This window comes from Lepidothrix coronata, unplaced genomic scaffold (genome assembly GCF_001604755.1).
Source record: "Lepidothrix coronata isolate B3197 unplaced genomic scaffold, Lepidothrix_coronata-1.0 Scaffold39, whole genome shotgun sequence".
NCBI lineage: Eukaryota > Metazoa > Chordata > Aves > Passeriformes > Pipridae > Lepidothrix > Lepidothrix coronata.
This window is the reverse complement of record NW_016690219.1, coordinates 4,668,612-4,691,261: the sequence shown is the minus strand read 5'-3', so window position 1 is coordinate 4,691,261 and position 22,650 is coordinate 4,668,612. Positions and strand designations below refer to the sequence as shown.

Here is a 22,650-nt window from a genome sequence, read left to right as displayed (position 1 = left end):
AACTGAAAACAAATTACATCTTCCATTTTTGAAAAGGGCAAGTAACTCCTTAGGTATCTACTGCCCACTTAGCAACTCAGATCAGAAATTGCTACACAATAGTGAAGGTCAATCTACATGTGATGAAAAGCAAGGCAGAGTTGTTCTCACTACCATTTTACCTGCCTAAAATCCTGTATCTCCTAAAAGCAGCAACAAGAAACCAGAGGGAACCAGTAGGAACAGGCACAGGACGTGGAGATCTACCATTTTTCTTATTTAACACTGTCATGCCTGTAACTGAAACAAAAAAAAGGTAGTGCTAATGTAGCCTGAAGTGACCTAAGACACCTTTCTGGTCCTAAATGAACTCCTTCACAAGTAAAAAAGAAGGAAAAGCAAAGAGCATTTCTAATATGATGCAGCAATACTAAGATATTAAATATTTCTATTACGTTAAAAAGCCAAATGCAGTCTTTATGTCGGTAAATTATTATCTGTGGAGTTTTGAAATACTTCAACTTCTTTATGGGTACAGGAGGCAACTGGTACAACAAAATATTCATATACTTATAAATAAAAATAAAGCTTTGACATTCTTCCTCACCTAATCTTTAGCTCTAACATAATGGAAACAGGAAGGAAGAGAGTAGAACATTTCAGATAAGACTACCTAAAAATGATAACTCACACAAGGTAATATATTAAAAGCCACATGCAAGTAAATTAATAGATGATTCAACAACTCATGACCTAAAGTAAAATGATCAAAAGGGTGGTATCATGGTAACATGCAGGAAATATCTGTAATTTTAATAAATAAGTTGTCCCTGTCATTAAAATATAGTTATAGATCTATGGGTTAGAATGTGGATGCTGTAACTATTTGATTTATACATGACTGATTAAAAATTAAAAAAATAAGAAGTAGCAACACAGTAAAAAGCAGCTTTTCAATACTGGTAAGATTATTGAAAAGTAAAGATCACTCCAAGTAAATATCAGTAGTCTAAAAGTCATGGTTAAGTTCATCCTTCTTCACCTCATCCTATCCCAAACAACATTCTGGACAGTATTTCAGAGCCAAGACTTTAGTGAAAAGAGCCAATGATTACCACTATCCTTTGAAACTATGGATTTACGTGTCAGTACTCTGGGATTAACTTTCTCCATTTCATTTTCAACTCTGACAAATGAACAAAGGGAAAAGTCCTGTAAGACACTTCTGCAAGATTTCATAAAGCAAAGCTCCCTTTAAAGTGCCACTGACATCAGCAACTGCCAAATGTGCATCCTCTCCCTCCACTCCATAATTACATTCACAATCATACATTTTTTAAATGTGCACTTTAGACACGAGCCACTGCAGCCCAGCTCCCAACCTTCAGCCTTGCTGGTTAGATGTCTCTTAGTTTTTAGCTGAAATATTCTTTAAAGTGTTTGATAAATCAGAGCATGAAGCCACATGGGAACAAGAGCATTACTTGCCATCCCCATAGTGTCTCAGACAGACATAGAAAGGGGAAAAATGCTGTGTAATGTCAGGTTGAACTGTCTGATCAACTTGTTGCTTTTCTATAAAATGAAGATTTGCAGCCAGCCCAGTGTAGCAGATTACCAGTCAAGATAAAGACTTCTTCTGAGGAATCCTTCTGATTATGCTAGTATCTTTAAGACTGACAAAACCCACCGGTTTAAACAGCATGCAAGGCTTTAGAAGTTACAAACTAAAAAAAAAAAATATAATGCCACAGCCTGGAACTGGGTTTCTAAGAATCCATTGTGCATTTAAAAGAACAACCTATTTTTTTAACAATTTTACTTCCTGTCTGCTAAAACCCAAGCATTCCATATCAAAATTGCATCAGCAATATTATGATCTCAGCAGTCTACATCTCAGTATTAGCACTGAAAGATGTTAATACAACATATTTCTTTGCAAAAGTATATATGACAACAGGAAGCTTAGCTTTCTTTGATGAAGGACTGAGAAATACAGGTCTCTAAAGACTTCTATAGTTTACATTAAAAACGCTTTTCTTTACTCAGCAGCATTTTCTCTCCTTTCAGGAGAGGGTGTGGTTTTTATTTATCCAAGTCACCTCTGAATGTTTTACAAATCAGAAGTAAAATACTAACAGCTCCATCACTAATACCTGCTCTTTTTTCCCCTCATCACCCTTATTTACACATTCCAAGAAGCCATCTGAAAGATGAATACACAAGGCAGACGTTACCAGATATTCTGACTGGTTACTCACATCATACTCTGCAATTCAGGAGTAAAGCTGGTCGATTTTCTTCCACTGCCTGAAGAGACAACTGTTGACATTGGGCTGGCCACAGTGCTGCTCATCTGAGTAAACAAAGAAATAACAGCACTTAATACTTGTATTTCATTTCCAAGAGAGCACACGTAGGTTTCACACTACATATTCAGAAGGGAATAAAAGCTATTTGGGGTAGAATTGCAGGCAAAGGTTCTGCATGCGAAGAGAATCCCATGTGAGACACTGCAGAAAATGTAAGAGTTGATATTTAGAGTAAGCAAAGTGTTGGAAACATGCACTATTTCTGAAATACCAATTAAAAGTATTCTAGGAGCACCAGTGGAGAAGCATTAAGATAAAAACACTGCTATTCTGGAATAGATGGTAGTCACAGGCATCAGTATCTTGCTACCCAAACCATCCTCTTATATTCCTGCAGTATCCTCACCATTAGTGACTCACACCCACACCATCTCCACTGAACTAACAGGAGCAAAAGAGATTCTCAGAAAAAGCTAAAACTTAACGAGTATAGACATCACAACCTTCCTTTCTAAAACACCAGCTTTATGTACACACACTACTTAAAATGGAAATGCATTAAAAAAAGAGTAAGACTTGAACACCATAATAGTTATAGGACTGAAGGGACTACACTTACTCAAAATAGATTACAGCTTTTCTATATAAATTTCTCATTCAAAAACTCCAAACCAAACGCAGTATAATTTTACTCTTATTCTATGAAGTAATTAGTTCATCTACATTTTCCTCTTTAATAATATGCAAGTCAAACGCCTTTGAACTATTTCATTTTAAAAAATACTTAATTTACTAAAACACTGACTAAGCAAAATTGAATTATGGAAAACTCCATAAATATGTAAAAGGGAGTTTCATCTTTCCCTTAATGTTTTAACAAAAACCTGCACATTGTGTAAGTCTCCCGATAAACAGGATATATTCCCACTACATTTCTTCCTCTTCTAGCTTGTTGCACACTAGTAACAGTTGAGTTGTACTGCTCATTTCTTGTACTATTAGTTGTAGCAGTAGTAATGACAATAAAATATAAGTTGATATAGTTTGCTGTGCTGTAAGAGATCCTACCTTCCTCCATTTTAAAGTTCAAAGGTTAAGATAGATTACCTTTCTAAAAAGCAATCTTAAAGTACAGGACTAGATTTATATTAAATGTCATTAAAAGCATTGCAATCAATCCCAAATATTCTGCTTTGGTTGAAGAAATAATAGTCTAAATACAAGTCATAACATACCTTCAAAAAGTAATGTGTGCTTTGAAAAGCTAATGACACAAGAGTAGCTGGACAAACGATGAAAAATAAGACGTTCATGCTTTAGGTGGAATCATAGAATGGTTTAAGTTGGAAAATACCTTTAAAATCATTGATTCCAACCATTAACCTGCCACTGCCAAGTCCACGAGTAAACCATGTCCCATGTCTTTTAAACCCCTCGAGGGATGGTGAACTCAAGCACTTCCCTGGGCAGCCTATCCCAATGCCTGACCACCTTTTCCATGAAGAAACATCCTCATGTCCCACCTAAGCCTCCCCTGGCACAACTAGAAGCTCTTTCCTCTTGACTTGTCACTTGTTACCTGAGACAAGAGCCTAATCCCCACCTTGCTACACCTTCCTGTCAGGGAGTTGTAGTGAGCAAGAAGCTCCCCCCAAGTCTCCTTTTCTCCAGGATGAGCCCCCCAACTGCTCCTCATCCGATTTGTGCTCCAGACCCTTCCCCAGTTCCGTTGCCCTTCTCTGGACTCATTTCAGCACCTCAACATCCTTCCTGTGTTGAGGGGCCCAAACTAAACCCAAGATGCAAGGTGAGGCCTCACCAGTGCCCAGCACAGGGGGACAGTCACTGCTCTGGTCCTGCTGCCACACTATTGCTGGCACAGGCCAGGTGCCATCGGCCTCCTTGGCCACCTGGGCACACGCTGCCTCATGTTCAGCCACTGCCAACCAGCACCCCCAGGGCCTTTTCCAACAAGCAGCTTTCCAAACATTCTGCCCCCAGCACTGCACGAGGTTATTGTGATTAAAGTGCAGGACTTGGCCTTGTTGAACCTCACACAACTGGCCTTGGTTGATTGATCCAGCCTGTCCAGATCCCTCTGTACAGCCTCCCTACTCCCACCCAACTTGGTGTCATAAGTTTACTTATTTTTATTAATGCTTTCAAGTAGATTTTCACAGACTTCTGTTCATCTTCAAGCAGATTCTAATTTGGGTCCCCATCCTGCAAGCACTTATGCACATGTGTAACTTTAATCACGAGTTTGCTCCCACTAAAGTCTGATTTTAATCATATGAGTAGTTACACACTAGGCTTCAGTGTTGTCATAATCAGCAATTACCAGAGTCATATAACCTAAACAGTCAAATTAGTTAATTTTAAAAACAAAAAAAAATGTTTAAAAACTGAACAGCATACAAAGACTTAAGGGGGTTTTAAGTGTAGGGGTTTTTAAAACTAATATAATTTAGTATCATATATATGGCTATTTCCTTTGACCATCCATAACAGATATTTTACTTTATCCATGAGGTTCTTTTCTACTAACTTAAGAAGCATTCTCCCAAAATTCCCAAAAACCTTGGGACAATTCCACAGTTGCCTCCTCATAGTGTAAGATTTGTGATTCATGCAAGTCCTGATTTGGGGTAAATCCTTTCCTAGATTCCTGCCCTCCAAGTGGACAAGAACAGTTTAATTAAAAAACACTTGCAGGGCTGTAGATGTGTGTAAGTATCAGTAGGCTTGAAAGCTGAAAGCTTATTGGCTATTGCTTCACTAAAAACTTGATCTTCCTATTGCAACCCAACGATTTAACTTTCAAATCAAGCAGGTGTACAGCATTTTCTTGACATTAAAAACCAACAGCTTGTCAGGCTTCATCAGACCCTTTACAATAATTACTTCCACAGCCCACGTTTTGTTTGATGGTTTAGATAATTAACTTCTTTACACATCAAAGTCTCATCCTCCGTATGTTCTATTTCCTTTCTTCCGGACATTAAAAAAAAAAAAGAAAAAAAAATCATTCAAAAGCAGAAGCACTCTCAAATCAATTTTCTTCAATAAGTACAGCTATCATGGAACTGAAAAGCCTACAGTAATCTTCAATGGGTCGATATACTGTATTTGTTTTAACTCCAAACTGAAATGCAGCTGTTTGCCATATTCTACAAAATGAATTCAGATGTTCAGATTAGGTCACAGATTATTTCAGTGTGCTGTATTTTAATCATGAACTCCAGAAAGAAGATAACTTCTGATTAACACTATCTGGACTGGTAATTATGAGTTTATATCCAAAGAGGTCCAGCTTTTATAAATTCTTTTCCCCGTAAGTAAAATATTACAATCAAGTGTATGATTAAAAATGCATATTAAAATGTGTATATAATCATTAATATATTTTAAAGCATCTCCTGCAATCTCAATGTCTTTTACACTGAAGAGTCACAACAGAAAACAGTACTTGTTCCGTATGAATCAGCAGAACAAAAGAGATCTCAGTTAAGGGAAACAAATTTTAAGTCATTTTTCATCAGGTTCAGGCCCATCCCTCTCACCACAGTAAGACATCCAGGCAGACTTTCATTTCATAGCCCTCCTTCACATCCATAGCCATCCTGAAATAACCAAGTAGTACTAACTCACACTGACTCTACTACAATCAAAGAGATGTCTGTATAACCCATCTACTTATTCAAGAGCAAGCTGAGAGATGTATAAAAATTGAAATTCCACTGCTCCTAAAACGTGAATTTAATATACAGGATATACATCTAGCCAATAACAGTAAATCACAAAATCTGCAAGCTGACTCATATTATTTGGGACCTACATAAAGCAGCCTTAACATACATATATATACACAAAGAGACAGAGAGAGAGAGAAATAACATCATAGGATAGTTTAGGTTGGAAGAGATCTTAAAGATCAGTTCATTCCAACCCCCCTGCCATGGACAGGGACACCTTGTTGCTCCAAAGCTGCTCCAAGCCCCGCCCAGCCTGGCCTTGAACACTTCAGGGATTGTGCAGCCACAGCTTCTCTGGGCAACCTGTGCCAGTGTCTCACCATCCTCACAGGAAAGAACTTCCCAATATATATAATCCTACTCTCTTTAAGTTTAAAGCCATTCCCTCTTATCCCATCATCACACACCCTTGTCCAAAGTCCCTCCCAAGCTCTCTCAGAGCCCTTTTAGGTACTGGAAGGTGCTGTGAGGTCTCCTCAGAGCCTTCTCTTCTCCAGGCTTAACAACATATACTCAGTCAACAAGTCTCTTGAAATATTGCTCAAATACTTTCACCAGCCACCATTGCCAAAATGTCACATGAAGATCCAAGAGAAAAGTGCATCCAAACAATCACTAGAGAACAGTCCTCTAAACACACAGTTTGAGTGACCTAAACTCACTCAGGAAGAGCAAACATGAATAGTAATAACAGCTGTCACTTCACCAAAAGAAAACTTCTAAGTCTAAACTGGGTCTGTTTAAAACAAAAGTGGATTTGCACAGACAGGCCAACAAAGGTGCAGAATTACCAAAAAACCCAGCACTGTCCTTGCATAACTTTTTGCACTGAATAACACAGAGCAGAATTTACCATCACAATGACTTAATTCATAAACACACATCTAATGTAGTTATCACATCAGTCCTCTTCTCTTGCCTTTCATAAACGCATTTTGCATATAAACTGAAACCATGCAAAAATTTACAGACTGACAAATTTTCATTTATATAAACCCAAACAAAACAGGAAGGAAATAAAGGCCAAGATGACTATGAATTAGCACAAAATTAAAATTAATGCTTTTGTTTTCACACTCTTTACTTCAGAGTAATTAGATTAACTAGTCTGCTGCCACTGAGTATTTCACTAGATGCATGGCCTCACCAGCTGACAAGAGTGTAAAGTAACAGTTCTGGAACTGGAGATGTAACAACTTAATTAAATACAGGAAATACAGATTTTTTTTTTTAGAGCATTTCTTTTAAAAAACAAAAACACAGCCACAACCCCTGCTGAACATGTGCGAGACCAGCTTTCTGAGTGTGCACTCAAAATTATTAAAAAATAAGAGAAGGTTGAACAAAACACCAATAATTAATTACCAAATGCATGAGTACATATATTGTTTTGCTTATCACCCACTCTCCCAGTAATATGGGAAAAGTAAAAATGGAAACACCAAGTCCTTAAGTTCTCCTGAGCTGTTCAAGCAGGTTGGAACCAGAAACACTCTAAAGGGTCACAGATATGCACAGGCCATGTATGGTCTGAATTTTACAACAAATTAATGATTCCAAGTATATAATGAAACTAGTTGATCATCCTCAACCCTGTCCAGGTTAAAAAAAAAAAAATCAGCTTTTTTGTGCAACAATTAAGAAATGGCTTTGCTTACAGGCAATAGGATGAGTAACTTCCATATTTCCTAAACACCACCTCTTCAAAAGCCAAGTAGATAAAGCAAAGGCCCAAACTTTCAGGGAACAGTCAGACCAAATCTAGGATTAGGAGCAATCTGTGGGCGGGCAGTGACACATCTGCACCAGGTCTGCATTCAAGAATATTGTTCAAAGCTGGGAATGCAATCTCAGCTTGCTTTAATTTTTAATTAATTAACAAAGTATCACAAAGCGAAATGCATGCACTATTCATGCTAAGGGTAACACATTACATCTGCTGCTGCTGCTTCCATTTATTGCTTCATAGACTAGTTGCTTATGGTAGTTTTATTTTAAAGTGAATACCAAAAAGAAAAATTCATCTTATAGCTGTCAATGCCCAGCCCAGCTTTCACCACCCAGACAAATAAGCATCTCGTCTTTAACTGTGACACTCTTTCTTGGAACAAAACATGCTTGAAAAGCCCACACGAATACAAGGAACACAACTGAACATCATTCCCCCCTTTCCATTTAAAAGGCAACTCAGTCATTCATTCCCATGGAGAAGTTACAGAAGAAACATGCATGGCTGATAACAAAGGGAAAAACAAATTTACTAATACAAGTAGGCATAGATTTTGGTCCAAAGAATAACATGCATCTTAATGATTTTAAAACTCTTCAACATCCCTGGAAATAAAATAATCCTTCATGTTCATTTCTACATTTCATAATGTATCTTTGTGCATTAATTTTACTGAAGACCTTACATGAAAGCAGTGAACAAGCACAATGCTCTCACTGACTTAGCTGGGAAAGAAAAGTCACTAACCAACCTCAGACTAAAATATACCCTTCTGACTTCACTGTGTGTAACAACTGCTGTTTTACTTGAAATTACTCTGCATGTCCTCACATTTTAAGCTATTATTTGTCCACCCATGAGCTAGACAGGACAATTATTTAAGCTTCTTCTGAAACAGACCACAGAATGGTCTGGACTACTGAAAGAATACTAATATACAGATGTGACTGTTTTACTTGAGACTGGGAAACACACAGCGCAATCTTACACGAGAGCTCTGCCTCCACATCTGGAGATGTTTACAAACACTTCTCTCAGCATTTCTAGCTCCAGTCTAATCAGAGCTCTGTCCTTCCCCAGAAGTGATATATTTATTTTTAAGAAGAAAGCAGGGAAAATTAAATCTAATGTATATGCCCATCTCCCTCTGAACTGAACACGCACACTTTTTGTTCTGTGCCACATCTGGCAGTTAAGGGCACTGCAAATTAAACATCAATTATTTTCTTTCCTCTATTTTGTTAAATGCTTTAACAAAACAGTGTAAAGACCAGACAACCTGTAACTAACAGCAAAGTTTCCACAGCTTTCAGGAGCTGGCTCCTATAACCATAACTTTATTTGGACTAGCAATTGATTTTTCATAAAACATTAGTACTCTCAACTTTCCATACTAATTATTTAATAATTGTATAGTGATGCAATTTAGCGACCATGATCTTCCTGTGGGAACCACTGACAATTTTCAGTGAAGCAAACACAGGTCTGGTGATAAAGAATACCTTCAAGTCACCAGGGACTTGCACACTTGACTCCAGCATGCAAAGATGAACAGGCCCCAAACTGTGACTTGCTTAGTATTTTGCTTATTCTGACAAGTAAAACATGAAATATTTATATGCAAAGGTCAAATTAGTTCTGCCAATATGCTTTACTGCTCATTTGCCAACAATGGTTCCCATCTACCTTTAGTTCCATCTAAAGTAACTTAAAAGTTTAAGGTTTTACTAACGCAGGTAGATTTTCTATAAAGCACAGCCAAGTCACCATTAGCCTTAAACTATATTTTCCTCAGTATAATTTCTCTCTCTAAACCTTCACCTGCCTTCATCTCCTTTCAAGGTAGCATTATCTTCTCAATCTCTTACACTGCTCACATTGATCCTCCTCTTTTCACATCACTCTGTGTTTGGTTCACTATTTGAAATGCAATTAAAATAATTTCTTAATATATAGTACCACCCTAACTTTAATTGAATATTCTGCCATATCAGGAATACCATCAAGTTAGGGCATCAATGTATCTATCCAAAATGTCTCATCAAAAACAAGCAGCCAAATACGTAGGTGAGATTATATAAAATTTCTCCTAATTCTTGTTGTTGAGCTGTTCCTCTCCTTTCAGAAATCAGTGCTAGCCATCAAAAGTAGAAATTCTCTAGAGGAGAAAATGTCTACCTCTGTTGTTCATTTGCACAACAGCTAATACAAGGAAAACTACAGGAAAAACAGCCATGGTTTTAAAATGTAAGTTGCAAGCACGAAAATTAGCTCTTAAAAAGCAGGTCTAACAGTATGTCAGTAACATTCAGGCCCACCAACCCTTTCCAGAGATCTCAGTCACAGGTGATGACCAATAAGTGTCTGTTAAAATGTATTCCTGTTCAGTCAAAAATAGACATTTTTCCCAGGTATACTTAGGAACTGGCTTAATTCTTGCTATAATTTCTCAAATAATAAGAATTATCAACGTAGCTCTTCAATGTTAAGTGCTTTTAAAAACCACGTGCTTAAGTAGCAAAGAAAAACGTGTGTGCTTTCAATAAAACATTTCAGCAAAAGCCTACTGGAAATCACCTCTTCCATGCAAGCTCCTGACCTCTTTTTCCATTACTGTTACTCCTATGACAGTTTAAGGAGCTGTGTGAACTAGAAACTTTGCAGCTGACTCTGTGAAAGTCTGATTGTCATCAAATGCAATACTTCAAACGTATGCAAAGTACAGGGGTAGAGAAGAGCCAAAGATTATTTATAAATAGAAGTTTCACCAGTGTTAGCTTGCAAAAGAACACTTACTAAGGTTACTTCAAATTAGTAACGACTCCCTGCAGCATTGTGAGTGCCAAGTATCTGAAACACAGATTACAGACCAAATCAATACCATTTTCAGAACCTTTGACAGGCAGTTTTTCTGATCAGCTCCAGATAAGCTCATAACTGACTCACCACTGACTCGTTCCATGAGAGCAGAGGCCCGACTAGTTTCCTTCTCTGCACACACTCGTGTATCTACACATTTGGATATTTCACAATTGCAACAAGAGCATTAACTCAATTAGTTTCTATGGTATAATTATACACTGCTTGGGTTTGGCCTCATGCCTCAGAACACTCTTGCAATGATGACCTAGAAAGACACTGTCTAGCTGGTCTCACGGCCCGAGGGCATCACATCAGAGCAGCACTAACAAGGTGAACAATACTCACCGTTGCTCTACACTATTATATGTAGGCAATTCTTAAAACACTTGTAGCTTGCTAAATTACAGTTTGCTTACACTGACAAGTTACTAATTGACTAATCAAATCCCAGCCCCATTCTGTGCTACTCAGAATTGAGCCCATGAGAGTAATTCAGCTGGTTATGATACTCAGAGGCTCAGCAAATAATCTAAATGCTACTGAATCTTTTTAAACCTTAAGTAATGTCTCCAAATCCATGTACTTTGAAGTCATAAGTAAAATGCCACTAATGCACTGAAGGTTTTGTTGTTTACTTCTCAGAGACATGACTTGGAGTTCTTCCTCCTGCCTTTTTAGCATATTCTGGCAAGACCTCAAGCTTTTCTTCAGAACATCACAGCTAAGAATTTCTTTCTCTAACTGAAAACTAACTTTTTCAAACTTTCACAAGCAGAGATGAGGCTTTCAGAAAAACTGTTAGAGTTGGAAATGCTACTTTTAACATTAACATTTCCACCTACGTGGCACCAATACACGGGAGAAAAAGGAACCAAAATAAAACAAAATGTGATTTGCATATTAGTAACATGCAAATACGGGCCTGTGCAAAGTCCACTGAAGTTAAGAGAGGGACTGACACTGCCTTCCACACCACTTGGATCTGGCCAGCACTGAAGAAAGATATGCAAAAAGGGAGAGAGGGAGGGTGCACTGTATCCCGCCAAGTAAGCACTGCTGCCTTAAGCCAAAGGGAAAGCAAGGCCTGTATCAAGAAAGAGAATGATGTGGGAGTTAGATCAAAGACTTCAAAAGAAAATGTAAGCGTATCACCAACACTGCTGCAAACCTTGAAACAGATTCACTCGTTGGAAATCAAATGTCTCACAATAAATCATTAGCACTAATGCCATACAGCAAACTTGGTTGCCCACAACATCAGGTTCCTGCCTCCCCTTCACACACACAGTAATATACGTTCTGCATGTATATTGTGTTTTGCATTCATCAACTACAAAGCATCCATTTGTGTAATTTCTAGGAACTTAGAAGCAGTTGATCTGTACAGAGGAGGTATAAAAACACAGTGAGTGGAAAAGTCACTTAAAGCTAACACAGGGAAATATGCTTCTGGACTGTTATTCCAAGGTTTTTAGCATTTACCATTAATTTCTGAGAGGACTAATAATTTCTGTAAGGAATACCATAGACCTTAAGTAAACATTCTGAAATATCAGGAATTACATCAATTTAGGGCATCAGTGTATGTATCCAACACTTCACATTAAGAATGAACAGCCAAATACATAGAATTACAATTAATAAACCACTACATCTGTTTGGGCAAAATAAATAAAATCCACTTCCTGTAGACAAAAATTACAAACTAGTAACACTTCGTAGCATCAGAGTGACACGAAGAAATTAACAACCTGCAGAGTACTGCAGGCCAAAGCCTGGCCACTGTCGCATAATGTTGAGAATATCTTAAAAAAAATGAAAAAGAAGTCTTAGAAACACCTTCCAGATTAGCTGCATGACGACAAACCAAGCAGGGCAGGGTCTGATGTAACACCACCCAAGGACACCAGAAAACCCCGCGCCCCGGTCCCCCCCCCGCGCCCCGCAGGTACCACGGGCAGGAACCGCCCCGTTAATGCTCCTGAAGGCCCCGACACCGAGCAGCCTCGCCAAGTTAATTAATAGCAACACACTGCCTAAGAGCATGCCCTCGCTGGTGACTCACTCAAAGGCTCACCCCCGGGGAAGGATGGATGGATGGAGGAGGAGGCGGCTGAGATGTGCAGGGGAGGAAGGATGGGAGGAGGGTGGGAGCAGCTTGTGGTGCCCGGTCCCCCCACCCCCACCCCGTGTGCGGAGAGCCGAGAGGGGAGAGCGAGGGGCAGGAACTGAACCTCGGTCTTTCCTTCTCGCCTGGACCGAGGCGAGAAAACGAGGGGGACGGAAAGCAGCGGCAGCTTCGCGCTGTTCCCGCCGCCGCCACGGCCGCCGAGGCAGGCAGGGAGGGAGGGGGGCTAAAATGGCGCCGCCCGCGCCGGGGAGGAGCCGGTTCCGCCACAGCGGCCGCCCCGCACATGGAAGGCGGCGGCGCCTCCCAGGGCGCGGGGAGGAGCCGGGGCGAGGCGGGGCCGCCACCGCGTCCTCCCGCCGCCGCTGCCGGCGTTCCCCTCAGCCGCTCACCTCCGCTGCTCTTCTCATCTCAACTCTCTCCTCAGCCGCTCCCCTCAGCCCGCCCCTCACAGAATCACAGGATCATTAATGCATATAAGTATCTCAAAAGGCGGGTGAGTAGAGGATGGTACCAGGCTCTTTTTGGTGGTGTCCAGTGACAGGACGAGGAGCAGTGGCCATAATCTAAAAACACACTATGTTTCGCCTCAGCATGAGGACGAACTTCTTTACAGTGAGGCTGGCAGAGCACCGGAACAGGTTGCCCAGGGAGGTCATGGAATCTCCCTCTCCGCAGGCATTCCAAACCCACCTGGATGTGTTCCTACGTCACCTGCTGCAGGTGACCCTGGTACCAATAACACCAAGGTTGTGGGTTAATCCTTGTATGGCCTATTTACTTAAGAGCTGGACTTGATCCTTATGGGTCCCTTCCAACTCAGTATACCCTAAGAATTCTGTGGATCACAGAATCCCTTTGCTTGGAAAAGGCATCTGAGATCTCCTAATCCAACCTATGACCAACCACCACCCTGTCAACTAGACCATGGCACTAAGTGCCAAGTCCAGTCTTTCCTTGAACACCTCCAGGGATGGTTGTTGCAGGTGCTGCCCGATGGGCCATGGCCACCCCTTCCTTCCCTGTCAGCACTGGGTGGTGCTGGACGGCAGTGGGAAGAGCTCCAGGGCTACTGTGAGTGCCAAAATCTGGAGAATTTTGGGAAGAGGTGCCTGGATCCCCCTCAGGAGGGAGGTGTGGGCTTACATAGGTGTCTGACCTCAGCACAGGTGCCAGCCCGCCCTCATCTCTGCAGCTACAGCCCTGTACAGGTGTTCAAAAATAGCACAGTGTGAGCGACAGCGATCCTGGTTGGTCTTTAGCCTTCCAAGTACCACTGGATCCTTGCTACGGCATACTAAGTTGTACTACTTCAACAATGCCATTAATTGTTCAAAGCTGTGCCAAGGAGGTTTAGATTGGACTTTAGGAAGCATGTCTTTACTGAGAGAGTGGTCAAACACTGGTCAGGCACTTGAACAGGATGATCATTGTAGGTCCCTTCCCGATTAAATACACTGTTCTATGCTGGGATGATGAAAGGCATTGAGGTGGTTATATATCTGTGTTTTCCTCTGATTCCCGGCAATGGTGGCTTTCCTTTTCCTGTGTCCTGTCAGCTCAATAGGTTGATGGGGAAGGGCATGACTAGGTGAGCTGGAGCATTAAGCCACCTTTCCTTTCATCTTTTAACCCTTCCTTTCTCCTTTCAACCTTTTCTTCCTTCGACACCTCCTAACTGTAGGTTTCTGTGAGTTTAGTTTGGTCTTTTCGCTCATCACATGCAGGTTTGTTAGGAGACAGGCTGAAGTGTACCATGGTATAAACTGGAATTAATAAGTGGGACCAATACAGCTAAATGGAATAACTGTTAGTGCTTTTTTCACCACCAAAAATCTTACTTTTCTTGAAAGTTTTCAGGGTGTACAAATTCCAAAGTTACGTTCTGTCTTCTTCTTTGACCTTCTCAGCCTATCTCAATTCCAATTCCTGCCTACCCACAGAACAGGGTTCATATAATTTCTCCTAGGACTCATTCTAAGAAACTGACATCATAGAGACTTCATAATTTTATGCAAATCTTAGTATTTTACTTCTTTTTTTATTTGGGGGGGGGAGTGGAGGATAAGAAAAAGAGGAAAAAGAAAGCTCTGGTAACCACTGCAATGATCTTAACACTCCAGGGACTATCTGAATTCCAGTTTATTACAAAGCCATCTTATTTTCTGTCTTTCTCTCTTAGCTTCCTTCTGCTACCCTTAGGTTGGTGGTGGTTTTTTTTTTTTTTGGCTACCATTCACTCCCCGTCCTTCTTACTGCTTCGTATAAACATTCTGCCAGTCCCCTCTGCGTTGCTTCCTCCCTGTTCCCACCTCCCACATCAGCTTCAGAAAGACGAGGTGATTCTGTGGCTGGCTGCCGAGTGCTGCCAGCCTCCCTCCCTTCTGCTGCTGCTTACGATTATGGAAGTAAAGCTGATACCAGCCCGAGCACTGACAGCAACAGGGCAAAACACCAAGATGTTATCCTAGAGAACGAGAGGCCTTATGCTGCTGATTCTTGCCTGCACTGCAAAGTCTAGTGAGTGCTGCGAGGAGGATGCACTAAACTATTCCTTCCTGTTAGACATTTTAAAATATCTGGGCAACCCCAGCCAAAGCAGGGTTACTGATGAGCATCCTGGCCAAAAGGAGAATCAAAGCGTTCTGTCAAGTTGTGAAAGGTACTGCAGAAAAACTCAAGGCAACTCAAGTTTTTAGCCAAATTCTATGATTTGTCAAAACTTTACATTAAACTGAGGAAGGCAAGGCAGCATATTGCTGAGATTTCTATGCATAGTTTCACGTATATCAGAATTGGTAGGACAGACTAATATGAAAACATAGACAAATAGAGAAATTACTATGCCAGTTCCATATGGTAATTTTAATAAGGGGATTACTAGGATAATGTGGTTAAGCATGTCCACTGTGAACTACATAACTTCCAGGAGCTTGGAAAGAGGCAGTGTGACTTGGTGAGGTGCCTGAAAAAGCACTGACAGAAATATTTTCTGACAAACTGTGTTGCTGTGCAGAACCCTTTTGCCTGCAGTGAGAGGTTACCAGTTCAGAAGGGATTGAAGCTGCTGCCCGGTGATGAGCTGAACTGATGAAAGAACATTCCCCCTGTTGCAACTTCTGTAGGTAATAACTCCTGGCAGAATAATTGGACAAGATAGATACCTACTGGCTATGAAATCTGAAATCAATACAAGAAAATCTGCTAGAAAACAGGAGGAAAGAGGAGTGAGGTGTCCTTTCTAGTAGTGTGCCTTTCTCTAGCTCGTAAAAGTGCAGAGGCTGCTCCCTGCTTGGGTCTGAACTCTTACAATACTTCACTGAGAGGAAAAAAACCTGATCAAGTTTTTGTTGTGCATTGTACAGAACCAAAAAAGGGCACATACAAAATTGTTTCCCCTTTCCAGGTCACCTTTCAGATCACAAGGTCATTATAAACTATCTCAGCACTTTTACAAGCTGGAGTCTGCTCAAACCATAATGCTTACAAAGTTTCACTTTGAATAAGCCTGATTTTCTCTGTCATTTGTTTTCACTTTTTATTTTTCTGCAGAACATAAAAAGTCAGAAAAAGATTTTATTTTCCCCCTACATAGCATATAATTTACATCAATCATCCCAGGAGGTCAGTACCACTGGGGTGTCATTTAAATACAATGAATATAAAGTAATGAAGCTCTTGCTGGAGTGGATGGCCACAATTCTCAGAGAGAGAGAGAGTTTCCAAAGCATGTGGAGAAAACACAACGGGAGACCGAGTGAATTCATCACACCACAAAAATGTCTCCATCCTGTCGACAAAGTCATTAAACGAAAATGAACCATTGTTACTCTAGACACTCGCATTCCTTCGGCATAATAACCTCAGCATAGAAGCATTGGGGCAAGGAGAATTTGCACACACAGGAGAAGAAAAAATTCAATCTATTAAAAAAAAACCATAATCCGGATTATGTAATGAAAGAAATCCTCCTTGCTCCAAAGAGGAGACGGAGCCTCTGCAGAAGCCACAACTAATAAGGAACCGTATGCAGTGGTACAGGGCGGTTTCTTCTCCTCCAGCCAACAAGTCAAAGTAAATGCCAACCCAGACAATTTTTTTCAGATAACTCACAAATTATGTTCTCCTTTAATTACACGAATGTTTCTACCCTTTGCTGATCCATAGCCACCCTGGTTTTTAAGATCCCTTGTTGAGATTTCCCCAGTACCATTTCCTTTTTTGTATTCATTTACTTCCAATAATTTCTTCAGTCTCCATTAAAGCAATCTGTGAGGAATGCAGGGATTAGAAGGGTTTGCTGTGTTCAATTTTATTTAATTTTTTGGCAAAGCGTGTCTGAATAGGAGAAAGTGTCACATGCCTACAGTAAATCACAGCATATACCAGTTTATGAAAATAGATTGTACTTCTGTGGATCTCCCTCAAGGAAATACCACTTTAAAGCAAACCACCATGCAGCCTCTGGTCAAAAAACATAGTGTTAGAAAGCTGCAGCAGAGATCCCTCCCTTTATTATAAATTATTCCATAGTATGGCAAAACCCTCTTTGCCATACTAATTAAAACAGAAACTTGCTAATTAAATTACCACCTGTAATTGTCAAAACCATATAGGAATATAATATATAGATTATCTTTTTTTTTTGTTTTTGATACAAAAGCACTACCTTGATTTAAGCAAATAGTGAAGAGAAAATCTCTGCTTTATTTATTTTTAGTAACTGCCCGGGAACAGGGAGCCTGCTCAAAAGTGAGCAGAGCTACTGAGGTAACACATGCCAGCAAACACCAAATCATACCTGTTAATTACAACAAATATGCTCACAGACAACAGCAAGAATGCTATTTATCCATCATTTACAGCGACTGAAGTGCAGGGAAGGGAATTGGTTTCCTGGCAAATGTCCCAATTAATTGAGCATGCTGTTTATTAGGGTGCTGATTAAAGTGTACTCTGCAATATAATAGTCGAGTATGAAGTTGCCAACTCTTATTCACTCCTGGCTTGTATGGATGAAAGCAGGAGAGTAGACTAGCACAATATGAAAATAATGATGCATTCCATGCCAAAATGGATTTAAGGCAATTCCGATGCCTGGAAATTAAAGACCTGGAGAGACAGAATTAGGTAGCACCATGATCTTGAGGATAGAACCTTATGTTGTGTAATCCAGTTGTGTGACCAAGACTTTCAACCTGTAGTAGCCATTTTGCACATATATTAACACTCCTCTCAGAAGCCAACACAGTAGGCACGCCCTTAAGTAAGCAGCATATGAATTAAATATAAAGATAAAAGCAGAGTTTTGTTCCTGACTGATCTGAATCAATGCAGCTGAAGAAAAACTACTTTAGAGGGGTCCTTTTCCCAGCCACCGACTCCTCCAGCTTCTCCAATCAGCTGCCCTAACTGAGACTGTGGCTTAAACAGTGTTTGTTTGTTGTACCCTTTTCAAAACCATGGCTTCCACAAATGAGGTTGGGAGTTTCCACACACAATCAAGGAGGCTTATCCTAATAATTGTATATATTATCTGAAGTAACGCTTGAGGTTTGATCTCAACCAAGATAACCACCAGAGCAAACCAAAATCATGATTTGTACCAGCGAAGAATTTCTTGGTCATAGATCACTCCTAACTCACCTTGTTAGCACTGATGCAAGATCTGGGTAGAAGGCCCAACTGGCCATGATTATTAATTAACTTAACGAGTCTGTACATGCTCTTTTTCCTACGTTCTTCCCACAAAGGTCACAGCATTTTGGCAACATCCTGCACTGCACCTCTATAGCCGGAGATATTCAAGGGTGACCTCTATGGTTAGAGAGCTCTCAACCTCTATGGTTTAGAGCCAAAAGGCTCTAAAAACGGTGCAGAGTCTTTCTTACAAAGCTGACTGTGCCCAAAAAAACCATGCAGCTTTGAAAGAGCACTCTAACAGTATGCTGGATATCCTTGTCACCTGAAAATGAGAGCAGTAAAGAAGAGGCAAAGCTCCAATTCTCCAAAGCAAGGGAAAGAGCCAACTCTGTAGCCAGAGACTCCTCCAGCTGGGGAGCAGGTAGCAGCTCTAGCTAATGGATCTCAAGGAGCTCACTGAAGCACAACATCAGGAGAGATTCATGACCCATGTAATCACACCTGCCCATCACTCTCACTGTCCTGACTGTCAGCATTTCACTGAAACCACTGTGCTGCACAAAATGCACAACCAAAGTTAACCCCGACTGAACCAGAAGCACAGAGGATACTCTGGTAACAGGATGTATTCTGGCAAATACACTATCAGGAGTAGGTTTCACTGGAAGCCCAGTCACCATGGTTAGTGCAGGTTTCTGAATCCTTTGTATCCTCAGCAAAAACACATTTAGGCCATTTGCCACAGAGAACAGGTGGGATCCTCAGGTTAACCATTTCCAAATGACATGGTTAGATTATTATGGACTCCAGTCATAAGCCTTGGGAAGATAAGTGAGAATCAGGCAGAAGACTGAGCTTTCCTCTACAGAAAAAATATAAACAGAGGATATTAGTTCTTTCTGGATTGCATATTCATATAATGAAAGTTTCCAGAATCAGTCCATTCAAAACAGTAATTTCTTGACTTGTAGGAATAGTGCCAGCAATTTGCATCAAATTACTGCTGGACTGCAGAATAAATAACATCAGCCACAGGTTGCTAAAGGTTTAATTTCCTTAATGTTCTGAAACATGTTCATGTTATTTGACCATGCAGAGCAGGTAGAATGCTGAGTTTATGGTTCCCCAACACATTTTATGCCTCAGCATGGGTGCCCAGTGGTGGTAATCTGTCTACATTAGATATGAGATACAAGTGTATCAGAGAAGCTTTTTTTTTTCCCCTCTGAATAAATGTTTAAATATTTAGGGCCAAATTCCATTGCTAAACATATGAACACAGCTCTCTTTGAGCTCATTGGAGTGCATGTGTATCTAAGAGCAGGACTTGGCCCTTACATTTTAGATTTTAGCAGTAAGCTTCCAATGTAAAATAACATGTGATCTGTAACACACAGGAAAGCAGCAAGAGCTAGTTTTAAAGGAAGGGTACAATTACATATTTCCATCTTTCTTTTGGATAAGAAGCACTGCCTTCAGCAGAGTTCCTGAGAATGTTCTTACCTCTTCTCCAGACAGTCTTCCTTTTGTATAAGGTGCTTCTCTGGCAGCTTTGATCATTCCTGTAGCTGGGAAACAGAGCGGGATACTTTTTTTTATTTCTTTGCTACTTCTCTCCAATTTCCATTCTGCCAGTTTCATGATGGAAAATACAGAGCCATTTTAAAATACGCTTACACTAATGAATTAGATACGTTTTTTAAATTATGAAAAACTCAGGATGTTGATTTTAAACTATAGGCAGTGTGTTCAGATCAGCCAGAGGACATATACCCAGTCACCCTCTCCAATGAGCCAATATTACAGCTGGGATTAGCTAAAGCATTTTTACTGGGAACTGCTGCAGAGTGCCAATACAGAGGCTCTTGTATCTGGAGAGTTTCTTTCTCTATTCTTGCTATGTCCTTTATCTCTCTGTTTAAAAGTAAAGTATCTACATTTTTGAGTGTCCATTTTATTTTTTAAGGTTCACATTCACCTAACATCCAGGGCCAGGAAAGACAAAAGTATGACTGCATGGTCATGGTACTCATGCAATATTGTGGGAATGCCATGGGACATGTGGTCTGACAGAAACCTGTACCAATGCCAAAAAAAAAGAGATAATTAAAAAAAAAAAATATTCCCTGAGTATAAGCACAGTGACTGACCCCTCTGAATTTTCTCCAGGGTTTCAAAATTCCTCAAAAATTACTTTCTCCCGTCTAATATAGCTCTGGGTTTTATCATTTTCAAAAAAATACTCTGTTATCAACTCTGTGAGCGTACTGAACAGTTCATATATTATAGTGGGTTTTGTGAGAGTCGAGATCTTGTTGAGGATTAAAGTTTTTGAGGGATGGAAGGTTTTTGGAAGACTCCTTATGAAGTTCACTGTCTACCTTAGGTTCTTTTTCTGTGGTAATCTGCTAATGCTAGTGGCATCCAGCACAGCAGAGAAAGATCTTGCACAGTTTTAAAGTTTTACAGATGCAATTATACGTGAGAGTGAGCTGCTAGCTTCCTCCAGTCTCTTTAAAATCATGCACAGATAGACAGACAGACAGACAGATTAAACATTAATCCTCCTAAAAATGTTGTTCCATTTGTGGCCAAAATAGTATTTTATGGCATTCGTTGCAAAGGTCAACTAAAAGTTGTTCTGTACAAAATAGCATCTTCTTTTATCTGTTTGAAAAATAACTTCTGCTTCAGTTTCCTTCCTCATATGCCAGCTTATTCTTTTTGTAATTGCAAAAATAAATGCCATAGAAAAAGAAAACCTCTGGTACAATCCACTTCTTTTATCTTGGTTCCACAGTTCTGGTCAATTATTAATGAACATCTGAGAAGCAGAGATGCCTCATCCAGTCTGGTTTGGCGAAATAGTTCTTATGCTTTTTCACATGAGCTCAGAAGAGCACATAGTGTGTGAAGGGGCTGCGAGATTTGGCATTAATTATTATGTCAGCAGCTTCACGTGGTGAGAGTATTGATCACTGGCCTATAACGTGGGTATTTTCTTCCACTAACCGTTCTTGGAATTAGGCAGCATAATCTTTGACAGTTGGCTTGTGGCCTTGAATTCTGTATTTATGTCGATGATTAAAAATGCTGCTCATCATCTGGCATCCTGCACGTGTACAGCAGCACAGAAAGTCCCAGGCCATGCTGTCATTGCAGACTTTGCCCTGTCACAGGTTTACTGAACTGGTCCTTTAGGAGCATTGATATTTTAGTAGGAGTGTACCTCCCCCAGAGAAACAACGTGTTTTTGACAACTGCTGTCAAAATGCCCACCCACTCTCCACACACCTTGGAGTAGTGTTGAAAACAACTTCTCTTCCAGTGCAGACAAAGTCAGTGAGTTCAACACCTATTGTAACAAATTCTTCTCTGCACTCCAAGGCAAATCCTATGTAGGCAGGTTGTCCCATGAGCCCTCAACAGGCATGATTTGCTACAGTAAGCAATGAACCTACCTGACCTTGTCCACACCAGTGAGGCAGCTATTTCTACTAGTACTTGAGTGGATCTGAGGGTGGAAAACTATTTTCGACACCCCTCATCAGAAACAGATCATTTTTCTAGAGGAGGCAAAGTCCCAGTGACATTACAGGACCCACATGCTGAAGTGCAGTGGGGTGAGTTAAGGACATGGGATCATCACTCAGGAAGGCACTTGCTCGTTTTAAATTCAGAATATTTTTGTTGTGGAATGGTATTTCCTAAAGTTTGTATTGGTAATTTCACATATGATAGAAGAAAATAAGCAAACATATTGTGTGCATCTATTAAATTAGTCAGACTTAAAAACAGCCCAGTTCCCCTTTCACACCAGTGCAAATCAAGAGGGGTACAGCTAAAAATGGCTGAGTTACTTGCACATGAGAAACACTCGTATTTCTGAAAACATTATATAACTTCTTCTCACTTCTTCTTCTCACTTAATTGTCATGATTGCCTAAAATTGCCTAAAAAAAAGTTGTATCTCTATTGGACCCAGAGCAAAAATGAGGAAGGGCAGCAGGGAAAGAGCATAATTATGGGAGTACAGGGTGGGCAGCCAGGAGAAGCAAAGTGTCTGTCTCATTTACTCTGAGATAGAGAGCAAACAGCTTTCAGACTTACTGAACATTCTGGACACACTGAGAGCTCTCTGTTTATTTCAGATGTGTAAAATGCCATAACTTGCCAGTAAATGGAGCTGGGCATGCAAGTGCATGCATGAAGATAACATATTAGTTACAAGAATTATAATTG

At 40.2% G+C, this 22,650-nt stretch overlaps 2 protein-coding genes across 15 annotated transcripts in view; one reads left to right on the top strand and one right to left on the bottom strand.

The window, feature by feature from the left end:
- SUPT3H (SPT3 homolog, SAGA and STAGA complex component) overlaps nucleotides 1–13,389 on the bottom strand; it is a 308,388-nt gene extending 294,999 nt beyond the window's left edge. For 8 of the 12 annotated variants that reach the window (XR_001874457.1, XR_001874454.1, XR_001874459.1 and 5 more), the window contains exons 1-2: nucleotides 13,158–13,389; nucleotides 2,241–2,335 (exon numbers count right to left, since the gene is read on the bottom strand). Coding sequence is in view for 6 of the 12 variants with exons in the window: in XM_017813121.1 (XP_017668610.1) it covers nucleotides 2,241–2,335; nucleotides 13,158–13,175 (113 nt within the window). In the remaining 6 variants the exon portion in view is untranslated. Of the gene's footprint in view, nucleotides 1–2,240; nucleotides 2,336–12,476; nucleotides 12,510–12,702; nucleotides 12,838–12,871; nucleotides 13,018–13,157 lie in introns of those variants that run through there. The other 4 variants (XM_017813124.1, XM_017813125.1, XM_017813126.1 and 1 more) reach the window with 4 other exon arrangements.
- Nucleotides 1–22,650, top strand: part of RUNX2 (runt related transcription factor 2) — a 223,693-nt gene that overhangs the window by 29,737 nt on the left and 171,306 nt on the right. The gene's annotated exons all lie outside the window — the stretch shown is intronic.